The sequence below is a fragment of the Lepus europaeus genome, chromosome 17 (genome assembly GCF_033115175.1).
Source record: "Lepus europaeus isolate LE1 chromosome 17, mLepTim1.pri, whole genome shotgun sequence".
Taxonomy (NCBI): domain Eukaryota; kingdom Metazoa; phylum Chordata; class Mammalia; order Lagomorpha; family Leporidae; genus Lepus; species Lepus europaeus.
In genome coordinates, this window is record NC_084843.1 from 66,172,872 (window position 1) to 66,188,087 (window position 15,216).

The following is a 15,216-nucleotide window of genomic DNA, read 5'->3' on the forward strand; positions in this document are numbered from 1 at the left end:
CATTAAGTCAAAGCTTCAAGAGGTTAATGAACTGGGTCATCTACTGCAAATCTGCTATTGATATATGCTGAGGACGCAAAGGTGAATGCTAGCGATTGAAGCATTAGCAGGCGGCTTTTTATTCCAACTTAAACAGGAGGTGAGAGAAGAACGGCCCCTTTGTGAATCTGACCATCTTCCAGATCCACGTGGGTCACACCTCTCACAGAAGCCTGCCCTGACAATACAAGCAGCCCTGATGGCTCCCTGATAGGGACGCCCTATGTGCTTCTGCCACTTGATGAAACTGACTTCAGCATTCACTGGACAATCCTGGATCTAGGTCCTTTAATTGCTGCATGTGTACTCACCCAGAAATGCTCAACCAACGTGAGGGGAGAACCTACAGATTAGGCCTCTCTTGAACCTTCAGAAACGCTCAGCTGGGAACTGGGTCAGTAGCTGAGCACTGAATTAGACTAGGGGCGCTCACTGCTGTGTGACTATGGCTTTGTCTTTTTAGAGCGTGGAGTACCCAGTGCAGAGAAGGACGATGGTAGTGCTCCATCCAACACGGTGGCAAGTCAGAAGTCTGGCATTCTGTGAACAAACATGCGAGGGACAGATCCACAGAATGGGGAGCCTGCAGGGCAGACTGAGCCCGGGGGGTCAGCACTGTGTCATGCCAACGCCAACATGGGAGCTTCTGCAATGTGGTCCCAGGGCTGGCTCCATGTTAGCTCCATCTCTATGAAAGAGAAGGATGGCGGTCCTCCCACTGTGAACATGGCAGAGCTTCCTGTTGCAAGCTAGCTTTTCCCTAACAGGGGGATCAGGCAAAGCTTAACACCTCAACAGCATTGGGCAGAGGGGAGATGTTCTGCTCTGTTCACCTGGGAAGCACACGTGATAAGACCGACCTCCAAGCTGACTGTGCAGCCCAATCTGTTTGATCATTCATGATAACAGCTAACGTTTATTGAGCCCTCAACAACATGGCTGATTCTGCTCTGTGCACTTTACATAGATTATTTGCTTAACTTGATTAACCTCCATTAATTGTTGAGTGAGAATTCAGTTAGAGGAACGTGAGTCCAGCATGGACTTTTACTCCATTTGTAAATTAAGTGAAAGACTGGCCTAGGGTCCCGCCCTAGGCTCCTAGGAATAGCAGTTGTTATTATCATTACTTTCCATCCTGATTCCTCTGGTATTGGTGTCTAGTTTGGTTGCTGTCTTACTCCTACACTCTTGATATGTACACATCCTACAGCTAGTTATCCCACACCAGACACTGCACACACACCTGGATTGTGCAGGTCCCACTGGCTGGGGGGACAGCAATGAGTAGGACCCATAGGGACTTCACTAGCATTTGTCCCAAAGAGCAACTCAGATGTGGTCCCAGAATTGTCTCTGCAGAAGCAGGTTCTGTTCTCATCACTGAACTTGAGTGTTGTTTCCCTTTCTATTGATTCTGGAATGTTCTCTCCAAGGTCAACAGGGATCATGGCTTATTCAACTCTGCCCTGATCCCCAACAACCCCCACCACCGCCACCCCTGGAGATGCCCAGGGAGTGCCCTGGCAGGGTGCATGGTTTGGGTAGAGCATCCAGTAACAGCAGGAGCTGCTTCTTACTTGTGAAGAAAGACGATCTCCACGTTGACATCGTCCCGGTCCTTGTGTAGAAAATCCTTCAGGAAGTTGGAAACGCTCTCCAGAGTGATATGTCCACAGACCACAATGTGCCTGAACAGGAGAGGCCAGTTAGCTCAGGCCAGGCGCAGCACCATGACCCCACACCCCAACCCTGGCAAGGCAGAAGAAGCAAGACAGCTGCAGGGCAAGCGTTCATCTCCGCCCTCCTCTTCAATAAAGCCAGCTCGCATCCCCAGAGGGCTGTGAGGCAAAGCGGCGGTGCTAGCAGGTGCTCAGAGACTCCCAGACAGAATAGGCATATGGCTTCTCACCTGATGCTGCACAAAATCCTATTAAAAGCCCAACCATTTGGCCAAGTGGTTTTATGCATTTAACAATAAGTGACATTATGCCTGTGCTTAAACGCTGCACTATCAAGTCCCTTGCAGATTCATATCTCTCCCTTTCTGCCCACAAAGCGTCCTCCCGGGAGATTTACAGTATGAGTCTTGGTTTATGACATAGAGCTTATCAGGTAATGAGATAACAAATCTTGCTGAAACGATGATTTTGTGTGTAAGAAAGCGGACTTTTATCAGGGTGGCTAATGTGTGGCTTGACACGTTATAGGCTCTGCTGGTCATAAGCAGTAAAAAGGAAATTTTGCATTTTTCCACCATAACTCCTCCGACAATGGGGGCATGGAACACTTTACAGTAAGTGAGCATTACTCAGGGCTAAATGGGGAGAGAATGCCTACGAAATCAAAGATCACACGGCAGCCATGCGTCCCTGCAACGCTCAGAGGGTACCTGTGATTTCTGGAAGGGCGAAGGTACTGGCTTCAAGATGGGAAGAAGCAAGGAATGAGTAGAGTTGGAACTGCTTGCTTTGCCCTAGACTGGTGTTTTGGGTAACAGTGTCTGGGCCCAGGAAATGAGAACTTCCTCCAGAAATGTTGAGAGCAGTGTCCCTCCGACACCTGTGGCCACCTGGTCCAGTCTAACTTTGGCACTAGGCTACCCCGTGTCCACTTTATTTGCTACATGATGCCCCAATTAGGAGTAAGCACTTTGGAGCAAGAGTTTACCCCAAAAACCAAAAGCTGGGGACTGACTGTGGAGACATAGCTGATAGTTTCCAGAGATGAGACTGTGTGTAGCACGGGGCTCGCTGTATGACCCTGGGCTCCCCTAACTGGCAGGGATAGAGGACGGATCGCTATGTGCGCTTTAAGACTTGGGCAGGTGGTGAGCACGCAGTACGGTAATTTCCTGGGTAAAATTTAACACGGCTGGGTCCTTTGCACTTCATAATTGCTCTGTGCACATTCCAGTAAGGCAGAAAGCTCATTGGTTGGAGGCAGCTCATAATGGGAGGCAGCAATGATGGCTTCTGCAATGTTCCATTAGATGCCATTACAAGAGCCTGCCCTTTCGTTGTAATTTGGTGCTTGACTAAGTATGTGAGAATAATGCAGTAAACTCATTGGTGAAAGGATAATGATGCAGAACAAAGAGTAAATCAATAAAATGCACGAGGCAGTTAATAATATCTCCATTATGGACTGTTATTGTTACGGTGGTGCACTTAGCGATCCGGCAAGCGGAGGCCGTCAAGGGGGAGGGGAGATGTCACTGGTTCTTAAGGAGAGAGCCAGGATCCCTCTGCCCTGCAGCCAGTGCTCTCGTATGCCCGAAGCCTGTTCACAAGGTCCCTCTTGACCACAAGGCTGTGAAATACACAGTGTATCAGACTATGGGATACCAGTGAACACTTGGGTTATACTCACATAACTATTTACTATATCATATTTTTAAATATTTCCTGTGGCACATGTGATTTTATAGGGAAAAATCTAGCTGCAGTGGCGGGCATTTGGTAGGGCAGTTAAGATCCACTTGGGACACTTGTGTCCCATATGGGAGTGCCTGAACTCCAGTCCCAGTGGTGTCGCTCCCAATTCCAGCTTTTTGCTAATGTGCACCCCTGGGAGGCAGCAGGTAATGGCTCAAGTAATTGGATCCTTGCCGGCTCTAGGAAAGACCTGGATTGAGTTCCTGGCTCCCAGCATCTCCTGTCATGGAGAGTGAATCAGTGGATGGGAGCTATATATATTCCCCCAATCTGCTTTTCAAATAAACTAAATAAATTTTAAAATCAGGCTGCAAGTGAATTTACATGTGCTAGATAAGGTCTTTGATTCTGAACTTCCCAAATGTATTCAAATTGACCAGGAAACAGGTTTCCCCCTCCAGACCAGACCCCCCCCCCCCCGACCTTGCCAACAAATGCAATACAGCTGCTCAATACCATTCTACTGCTTTCTGCCCACAGAGTTCCAAGTTTAAGAACAAGGCCACCACAAATCCAATGCACGGGTATCCCCACAGGCCAGGTGTAGCTGAGGCTGTTCTTGTCTTATGGATGTGAAAGTCACAGAGGATTCTCTGCTTCCAAAGGTGCGTGGCACCCTGGTCAAGTTTCTCATCCATATTTAACACAAAAAGAAGCTCAGAGGTTAAAACCACCCAGCCAGCCGCCCACACAGGGCACTGTGAAGTTCAAAGCTCTCTCATAGTAGAAGCCCAGGTATTACTCAAAGCTGGACCCCAGTCAGTGATAGGTCAGTGGAAATGCCTGACATCCATCCTTCCTACCCTGTACGTGAAAGACTGCAGGCACATCTGCCAGCAGCCTCTCTCCCTCCTCTTAAATCATTCATCCTGGAAAAGATGTGTGTGAAGTGGGAGGGGAGGAGACGAGCCTCCCCCCGCTACCCAACTCTGGAATCAAAGGCTCAGCTGGTTGATTTATTCAGCCTTAGAAAAAGCCAGGGTTCTCTTACTTGGAAATGTGCTGGGTACATATAAAATATATTCCAATGCAATCAATATTATCCCTTAAGCCTTTAATTAGCTTTCACTTCTCTTAAGAAGTAGACAAATGCTGGCAGGAGAGGGAAGGGAAAAAAAAAAAAAAAGGAATGGCTTTTCCATTTGGCGCTAGCTGTCCAATACCATTCTAGACAATTGAAAATATATATCTTTTAACTACAACCTGATTTCTGGGGTGGAGAGCAGTCTTTATCAAAAAGGAAGGAAAAAAAAAAAACTTCCTTCAACATAATTGGTATTTTTGCTCAGAAAACGCGAGATTGATTGAAAGCAGGTTGCCTTTTTGCCCAGGGAGAGTTATTAGGTACATTATCATGGCGACCTTGGAGGACCCATACTGTTCCAATCTGTCTTGTATCCGATCTGAAGATGTACGGCCTCCCCCTTTTATGCCAATAACCATCCCCCTCCATTTTGCTTTCCCTGTAGTGAAAGTTAGCAAGGAGCTCACATACTGAAAATGTTCAAATGCACTTGGAATTGACGGATGGGAGAGGCCGCCCTTTCTAAGTCAGCACCAGCATTAGATCTGCTTCCACCAGCCGGGGTCTGGGGAAGCACCCACTGGAGGCCCTGCAGAAGCGTGAAGGGTGGAAGGTGACTATGGAAAAATTACTGAAAATTCCAGGGGCGATTGCTTAAGGAAAGATATTATGGGGAAAACAGAGGCAGAATTTATGGTATCTTCAATGATTACAAATACGATAGAAAACCAGTCAAAGGTTAAGAGCAGGGGTGGGTGTTCACAGGGTGTGATATGAAGAACACTCAAAAGATCCTCCTCCCAAATGACCTCTGCTGGGTCCCCTGACAATGAAAAATCTAACACGTGAGATTCACACCCGACAGCCCCAGGTTAACTCACTCGCCAACAACTGAGAGTCCTGGACAAGGTACTAACTCTGCATTTTACAACTAACAAGTCAGAGTCGGGCTCCCAGAGGCTGGAGCTACTCCCGGACTCATGAGATTATCCTGAGAACTGATTTAAAGAGATAAGGGTCTCATGCAGGGGTTGGCCCAATGTAAGCACAACGTGGTGGGATTCAGGTGACATCCACATGAAACAAACACAGGGTGTTCTGTGGCCCTGTGACCACATCTAATCCTCAAGCACCCTGTGTTCTTACTCTGTCCTTTCAGATAACCCCTCGGGACTCCAAGGCCTATAAGCTGTGCGCCCAACATCCCAGAGCAGGCAATACAGCACCCAGTATCACAAAGATGAGGGAGTGGGGGAAAGGCATGGGTGTTTCAGTTTTTGCTCCTTCCGGGCGGGCAGGCAGGGCTAGACCAACAAGCCCTCATGGGTGCCTGAGAAGGGGGTGCTGGGTGGGTCCTCAGTGGGCTGGGACCTGGGGTGGATACAACATCACAGTGGTAGCATCACTCCCTTCCGGCTGCAAAGGTGATATCACAAGACTCAGCAAAGGCTGAGCGATGGGCAGAGGCCCCAGCTCCCACCTGTGAGAAACTCTACACTCAACTTTGTTTTAGCCAGGCTGTGTGGTGAGCCACGGGGCTGCCAATTAATGCAGATGCCCGTTTTAGACATTATCTGCCACATCACCACACCCGGCTTTGGACTGTCTCAGCAGCTTGGTATCCAGAGGATAGCACGGGTCTCAGTGGCCCCTTTAAACATGGAATGTTTAGGAAAGTTAGGCCATGAAAGCAGCTCAAATTGTCCCCATGACTCCCAATTTGAACTTTTTTAGATGGCTGGCCATTGTCATGACTGACATCCACAGGGCCTGCCCACTTGGTGTCTGAAGATGGCCAACAGCCCTATACCAGTAATCATGTCAGATATGACTGGCCAGGGCCAGTGCTGTGGTGCAGCGGGTTAGCGCCCTAAAGCATCGGCATCCAATATGGGCGCCAGTTCATATCCTGGCTGCCCCACTTCCAATCCGGTTCTCTGCTATGGCATGGGAAGGCAGTAGAGGATGGCCCAGTTCCTTGGGCCCCTGCACCCACGTGGGGGACCCAGAGGAAGCTCCTGGCCCCTGGCTTCAGATTGGCACAGCTCCGCCGTTGCAGTCAGTTGGGGATTGAACCAGCAAATGGAAGACACCTGTCTCTCTTTCTCTCTGCCACTCCTTTTCTCTCTGTGTAACTCTTTCAAATGAATGGACAACTCTTAAAAAAGATAGAAAAAAAAATTTAAAAAAAAGATATGACTGGCCTTTTGGTTTTTCAAGGCTTTGCTTAATTCTATGAACAAATACTTCCTGGGCAAAGGCAACATCAACTGACCATAAACAAATGTAAATGATTTAGGTGCACAACGAAGCGTCTGAAATGCCCAATCAGTAGCCAAGGACTTTTTTATTTTTTGAAAGGAGTTACTTATGCAGGCCAGGCAGTGCCTGGGCCCGAGGAAGGGCTCCACGCACACCAGCTGGGCTCTGTCGGGTTGTGGAGCAGACCCATGGAGTTGAAAGCGATTTCACAAGGATAACAATAATGCTTGACAATGAGCTCCACGAGGGGACTCCAGGAATTTGCCAACTGCTTATTTTGTGGGTTTTCTTCGCTAAAAACACTTGCACCCATGGGCTTCTCCTGTTGTCCACCCTCTCCACGTGTAGAATGAAACCCCGTACTACCTGTTCCACCATTCTAAGCATGGCTTGTGACACACAGGGAGCTCTGAACACCCACGCTGAGCTGGCACCTGGGGTTCACAGCTCACTTCCATGGGTGCCTTTTAGGCCGATTTATGGAAGGGGGCATAGGAAGATGGGAGGGGCGGCCTCGAACCATCGACCTCTCAAAGCTCTGGACCACTGAGGGTGCATTTCTGAGGACAAAAGTCTACACACAGTGCTTTTAAAAACACTCAGAGAGTAGTTCTTAGAAAAGGGGAACTGGGACAGAGGGGTAACACTAAGACCCTTCCACATCCTCAAGTGCATCTGAGCATCAGAACGGCTCTTGGTTCCTGTTTACCCCAGTGCCTGATTTGTTTGGTGGGGAAACTGAGGCCTGGCATTTCAGTGCCAGACCAAAGACAGAATGGCTCTGACTGTTTGATGCCTTCTAAAGAGAAGCAGCTGGTGTGTGAAAGGACCCTGGCCTAGGAACAGAGAAAGCGGGGTTGGGGGTGAGGGGCAGGCCTGTGTGATGCAGGGCCAGTTCCTGTCAAATGGAAAGGCCCGGGACAACTGAGCTGCACCTGCCAGACAATGATGAATCCCTACACTGAGCTCCAGTTCTCTGCCCCCATCCCAGCTCACGCCATCACCCTATCTTGTCTAGACGTCTGCAGTAGCTTCCTAATTGATTTCCTTGTTTACTCGCCTGTTGCCCCCCAACCCCCTCTAGCCTGGAAAAAAATAGATGAAGAGCAAGGACTGAAGCAAATCTGACCGCAATCGGGCTCCACAAGGGCGGGGAGGTCTCAGATCTTTCCTTAGCAGAGCCTCGCTCTCGGAAGACAATGTAAAATGCACAGCTCTGGGCTGTTTATTTTTAAAGATACTATATCCATTTTTACTGGAACAAGTATAAAGAACTTAAGAAACCCATAGCTATCCTGTCACAATAAATCATACAGAGTAAATTGAAAATCCTATACAGCTTTCCCTGAATACATTGTGCTCACTTTGTCAAAGAGGTAGATGAAATGTGGCATATATTGATCTAGATGTCTCTGTAAAACTATAATATTTATATCAAGTACATATGCTAGACTCTCTTCTGCCTTTCTGCTGAGCCTTCTAATCACACTTTCCTCATCCCACGGCCCCCACCCCCGGCCTCCCACCGCTGGTAGCTCCTGACATGATGGGAATGAATTTTAAGAAGTACTTGTCAAGGGGTGGGGGGGTCGGAGCATTTTATCCAGAAGGAAGTGGGGTGGCTACAGGCCTTACCAACCCAAACTACAGCGGTCAGTACTGAAAGTCCACATTTCCACTTCTAGGTTAAACTTGACCCCGCTCAGGGTCTGCATCACCTTCTCTCCATGGCTCTCATGCAAGGTGGATCTCAGATTCCATCTCTCCTGGTGCTGCAATTTTGACTACTTGGTCTTAATGCATCTTTCCCTGATCTGGGTCATGGCCTTCAGGGTTACTGCCCCCCCAGATTTCCCCGTGAGGCTCATTGGCCCACTGCTGTAAAGGAAGGAGGCTAATCCAGGTTCTGTCTTTCTACTTCCTCCTTCACTGAGAGCCTGTCCCCAAGGGCCTGCCCTCCGTGCTGGGGATCAGGGCTGGCAAAGAAACACTCCAGGCAGTGCTGGCCTCATCCTTCTACTCTACCCCAGCGCCCAGCACAGAGCCCCTGAAGCTTGGGCTTTCCAGAACTGTCTGTTGACAGACACTGGTTGGCGAAGTACGTGTTGCATGGATACCCTATGTCACAGTACGTGTAGAAGAAATTCAACAATTAATTTACTCTAAGCCTATTAGTACATTGGATGATCCCGCCACCTTGAATCTACCATCACATTTTAAGTTTGCAAGTGAGCTGTACACAGAAAGAGAAACACAAAAACAAGGCAGCTGAGAGTGTGTAACCCATAACCCCAAATCCTGACTACAGCCTCTTCTGGTTAACACATTAAAAAGAAACAAACAGGTTCAAAAATAAGATAGTTTCCTTCCAGTGGCCTCATCTAGTACTTTGCTAATCACAAAGGAAGGAAATGCATTCTCCCTCCTAGTGAGGAAGAGAATAAAGTCGTCATCGTATCCAGCTGTCAGCAGAGCCGTTCTGGGGAAGGCAGGCTGCTCTGCTGGTTCCATACATCAGGGCAGAAGGCTGAGCAAATAGATCTCAACAGTGCAGCAAAGTCACCTCTGTGAAACAGAGCCCCAAGGTCAGAGGACAGACTGCTGGCGGCCGCAACAGAAAACACTCGGATGTCCTGGCCAGACCAGAACTTCCTGCAGGAAAGTGATATATCTTACCATATGCAGACAATCAGGAGCTAAGTCATCCTCAAGGGAGGGGGGTTTGCACCTCTACCAGGCCATTCATAATTACCCCTCCATAGTCAGACCATGCACATGGTCATAATTAGACCATGGGAGAGTGCTCACACATCTTCGGTAGCTTGCAGCCTATGTGAAGCCTCAGTCCAAGTCTTAAAAATAAATTCTGGGAACCTCAGTGTAGGAAATATTGCTGGTTTTTGTCTGTGCAACATCACCCTCCCTTCTGTCAACATTGCCTCATTTTCAATTTAGGGAACCAGCCCTCCACAATTATACATGGTCCCTTGCTTAAGTGAAGCTAATCAGTGCTTTCCAACATTAAAAGCAGGGATGCTGAGGTCACAGTGGGAGTTGGTTCCTCCTGATGGCAGAGCACCCTGTGAAGACTGCCCCTGGATTTCGCTTCCTGGGTCTCTAGCTGAGCTTCTAGCCCTTTTGTGTCTTTTCTGGGATCTTGTCCTTCAGCTTTCCTTTGGAGTCTGTCAGGTACTCAAACCAGCCTCCTACCCACCCCACTACACATACACACACACACACATACACACACTTCCTTTTCTGATGAAGTTGGCAAAAAAATTTGAGTCCTGGGGCCAGCGCCATGGCTCACTTGGCTAATCCTCCACCTGCGGTGCTGGCATCCCATAGAGGCACTGGGTTCTAGTCCCAGTTGTTCCTCTTCCCGTCCAGCTCTCTGCTGTGGCCCGGGAGGGCAGTGGAGGATGGCCCAAGTGTTTGGGCCCTGCACCCGCATGGGAGACCAGGAAGAAGCACCTGGCTCCTGGCTTCGGATCTGCACAGCACCGGCTGTGGCGGCCTTTTGGGGAGTGAACCAATGGAAGGAAGACTTTTCTCTCTCTCTCTCTCTCTCTCTCTCTCTCTCTCTCTCTCTCACTGTCTCACTAACTCTATCTGTCAAATAAAAAAAAAATGAGTCCTGAGTCCTGATTGGTAGATCTCCTGAGCTTTGCTTCAGTTTCTCATTTAATCATCACAATGGCCATCACGTAAATATCACTATGACTTTGGATCCTTTCCCTCCTATCTCCCTGGAAGAGGAACAGCCTTCTTAAGTCAACAACCCCACAACTGTCCTGGTTCTTCCTTGGGTCTCCTTGCATCACCCTCACCCCTCTGCCTTTCATTCTTTGCATTAGCCAGTGCTTGGTGGTCTTTGGTCCTGTTACAATGAGTCAGTCTTTTCTTGACCTGACTCTTCCCATCCTAGTAGTTCCCTGCTCTTGCAGAGATGTTGGTGCACTCAGTGGCTTTTTCCTCTCTTCAGGTCAGACTAGATTTGCTTGTCTCCATCTGATAATGCCACCTCTGCATAAGAAGGGACTGAGAGAAGACTAAGGGAGACAAAGGCCATCCCCTTGGGGATGAAGTTGGAATAGATGGGGGATGAGTCTAAGCAAAGAAATGATTGGTAACTTTGCCATGGAGAAGGTTTGGATTTGCAAAATGAGCCCTACCTTCCTGCCCAACATCCCTGGGAAGTCATATACCATGGCACCAGAGCATATCCTGGTGGGGAAGATCCTCCCATAATGAAGATCGGGTCAACACATCCTCCTCCCTTGTTCTCCAGTCACACCCAAGGGCCCGGGTAGCATAAGCTGCCATCCATTCACTGTGAGTAGAACCAACAAATGTACAGAGGGCCCAGACTCATGACAGTTCAACTTAATGATTTCCCAACTTTACAGGGGCATGAGAGAGCGTCCATACAACTGTTTGGTTTTCCACTTTCTGTAGCCAATACATTATAGGAGACATTCAACACTTGATTATAAAATAGGCTTTTTTGCCAGATGATTTTGCCCAACTGTAGGCTAATTTAGGATCTGAAGCTCATTTAAGGTAGGTTAGGCAAAGCTATGATGTCCAGTAGGCCAGGGGCACTAAATGTGATAGTACAACTTGCAATGGATTTATTGAGATGTAATCCATCATAAGTTGAGAAGCAGCTATATTTGTGACAGCCCTGGTTAACTCCCAGCATCTGATACACACATAGGGATTGACAGGAGCCATGGGCTCAAAGGCTTACCACTTAGGCATGATGTTCCATGACAGGACATCTGGGGGGTCTGGAAAGAACAGACCCCAGGGCAGCATCACCACCTCCCAAATGCCTCTGCACCTCCATTTGCCTAGGTCTTTCATTAGATCTCTAAGTTTTCAGGTACATAAAGCATTCTGCTATTAATTATATTTGCCCTCAGCTGTACTAATGGGTACATTCAGCAGTGTGAATTATCACACACTCTGCTATGCCCCCTACTTTGTGATTATGTCAGATCCTCATGATTTCATTGAATGAAATATCTGCCAAAAGAGGATTGCACTGGGACAGGGCTCCTGCATAATCAAGCTTCGGCTTAGCTGGCACTGTCTCCTTGGATAGCTCTGATTGATCAATGTCTCAATCAGCTCCAAGAAAGAAAGAATCTCATTTTCTCGCTCATCCCTTTTAACCAAAGTACCTAATACAGTACCTGGCACGTGGCAGGGGTTCAGGTAACTGTATGTGAAACAAAAACATTAAAACAAGAACTTTCCTAAAGCTGACACTTGCCTTTGGGGGTCAGTGATGAAGGTCATAAGCCCTTTCACCCAGACAGGTACGCAACGTGTCCTTACTGAAAAGGTACAAGGAAGGGGAGATCAAGGTGACTTTTACCAATGATTGGTACCCATACTGAGACCAGTCCCAGTGGTTCTAGGGCTGGGAGCACATCACTGTGATACAAGACCAGTACCAGGGCAAGGCTTAACCCTGAGAGCAACAGCATCAGATTTCCACGACTTTCACACTGTATTGGCCTTTATAGCATTTTAATAAAAACAGACACTGGACTTGGCCAATTAGAAAGTTTCCTGGTTTATTTTCAGAGGATGATGACAGCAGCAGTGGGATGAACCCCAAATCTTTGAGGAGCTGCTTTGCACAGCTCTGGAAAGACTTCTATCAGAATGAATAACAGACCAGGAAAACAGAAAGCACAGCAACTTAGTCTCACAGAGTTTCATTTGTTCCTTGGATTCTGAATCCATCTAAGGATTCACCCAATCAACCGTGAGGCTGAGCAGAAAAAATCCCGGGAGATTATGATTAGAAAAGTCATACTTGGAATTCTTTTTTTTAATGGAAGAAAGAATATTTGAGAGCAAACATCTAGGCTTGAATAAGACATTTTTTAAGGAACACAGTTCATCTCCCACCTACATTTCTATTCTTGTTTTCAGAACAATAGCTGGAACATTTTGATAAGCATGTGGAAGGGAGGAGACAGCAGGAACGTGGGGGGAAGCATGCCTTCATTCCATCAGTATTATCAGGAAATTGACTTAATATGCACCCAAGTCTCCTTAAATAGAGCTTCAAGTTTGAAAGGGACTGACGATGTGGCTTAGAAGAATCCAAAGCAGATGCCAAGAGAGACGTGCCCACATGCACCCTCACCAAGACCCCTCTCGTTGGGAAGGGATGCCTGGCACACTGCGTTGTATGATATGGTATCTAATGACAAGTGTTTTGGTATCTGCCTCTCAGTGCTGAATTCTAGAAGTAGTCAAGGGGTCATTTTCCCATATTAGGGAAATCTCATTTTTTTTCCCTTCTCCAAAAAGTTTAATGCTAATCAAAGCAGAATGCCTAATCAGTCCAAGATGGTCTGTCAGCTTGAATTATCTATTTGTCTTCCTATTTACTGGATCTGTCTGTCTACAGTTCTTCATATCTTTGTGAAGATCAGTTATTGGGGCCTGTGTTTCCTTCTGACTAGAATCGCTACCAGATGATCCTTCCTGGTGATATGTTGATGATTTGCTAATTTATGGCTTTTAAAATCTAGGAATCTGAAGACATTGCTGGAGAGCCTGCGCTGGGAGTCACGTGGGACACGCAACAAGAGGGCTGAACGGCTTACTCGACAAGGGGCGAAGTCTGTAAAATGGAAAGCTCCAGTCACATTTTACCTACATGACGTCTGCGATAGAGAAGTCAACAATGGCGTTTGGTAGAAGACATGGCTCACGGGAGCAGTCCGCCCATTTCGCCTCATGGAGCAGCCACAGCGACTGCTGCCCGAGATGCACACCAAGAGGAAAGGAAAGGAGGCCCACGGATCAGTTCAAGCCAACACCACAGGCATTAACCCCAGGTCCTGTTCCCTAGTGCAAGGGGCCAGGCCTCCTCAGAAGGAGTAGAGAGGACAGGGTTATTGTAGGAAGACTCTCATCTCCAGTAACAGAAGGGTGCACGGGGTGGGGTAGCAAGTGTGTGTCTAAATAAGCTCTGAATTTAAACTTCCCAGCCCTTTTGGTGGTCAAATAGTATGAGTTAGAGAGAGCTATGGCATGTTTGGGTGTTTGTTTTTTTTTTTTCTTTTTTGGGGGGTGAGAGTACAGGAGCAGGAATCCACTTGTCATGCCCAGGGCCTGGCCCGTAGCAAGCACCCAATAGACATACATGGAGCGGATGAACATGAAGACACAACTTCTTTTAATTCTTACAGTGGGGGTGAACTATGGGTGTGTATTGGGGAGTGGGTGGTTACATGAGTCTTTGCAAATACACAATCCACGTTCTGGCACAGCAAAGCCTCCACAAGTTCAAGTCCTTCAGAAACTGGTCTAGAACTATGACGGACAAAAGCAGAGTGTAGTGTAAGAAACTGGACAGGAATTTCATGTTGATGCAAGACAGCCAAGCCAGAGAAAATGAAACATGATCCCAGAAAGGAACAAAGGCTCTGATTGAGATGAACATTCTATTTATGATAAGAGGAAAGACACCTGGCCTGAAGCGCCAGCATCCCGTATGGCCACTGGTGCAAGACTCGGCTGCTCCACTTCCAATCCAGCTCTCTGCTATGGCCTGGGAAAGCAGTGGAAGATGGCCCAAGTCCTTGGGCCCCTGCATCCACGTGGGAGACTTGGAAGAAGTTCTTGGTTCCTGGCTTCGGATTGGCACAGCTCCAGCCATTGCAGCCAAGTGGGGAGTGAACCATCGGATGGAAGACCTCTCTTTCTCTCTCTCTTTCTCTCTCTCTCTCTTTCTCTTTCTGTCTGCCTCTCCTCTCTCTGTGTAACTCTGACTTTCAAATAAATCAATCAATCTTTTTTTAAAAAAAGTACCCAATAGTAACGAACTAGGGAAAACATGCAGGAGGCTGTCTCCTTTAAGTCAGAGTATTGAGTTCAGGCCAATCAGAGCGTGAAAGAGAAATACAATAATCCCTCAGTCCATGGGGGGACTAAGTCCAGCATACACACACACACAACATGCACACACTAAAATCTGAGGGTTCTCAAGTTCCTTATAAAAAATGGCACAGCATTTGCATATAACCTATACACAACTTCTCCTACACTTCAGGTCATCTCTAGATTACTTGTAATACCTAAGAAGACGTCAATACGATAGAAATGGTTATACTGCAATGTTTGGGGAGTAATGACAAGATCAAAGTCTGTACATCTTCAATACAGACACAATTTTTAAAAGCCAACTTTTACTCCAGGGTTGGCTGAATCAGCAGATGCAGAACCCATGGACAAAGAAGATGAGATTTTTTACTCCAATGGAAGGAGAACTAAAGACCTACAGGTGCAAGAGGAATGGCATTAGCTGAATTTTAAACCTAGAGTCTTAGCTTCATTCGCTTACTGGGTAATGCACACTGGGTTAAATGGTCATTGAGCACGCTTTCATGTCACCTCCTCCCAGGTGGCACTTCCTTGGTC

General features: G+C 47.5%; 1 protein-coding gene across 3 annotated transcripts in view; it reads right to left on the minus strand.

Annotated features, from left to right (window-relative positions):
• Positions 1-15,216, minus strand: part of KCNMA1 (potassium calcium-activated channel subfamily M alpha 1) — a 782,784-nt gene that overhangs the window by 214,101 nt on the left and 553,467 nt on the right. For all 3 annotated transcript variants that reach the window (XM_062214106.1, XM_062214104.1, XM_062214105.1), the window contains exon 10: positions 1,620-1,730. In XM_062214106.1, the coding sequence (XP_062070090.1) occupies positions 1,620-1,730 (111 nt within the window). The remainder of the gene's footprint in view (positions 1-1,619; positions 1,731-15,216) is intronic.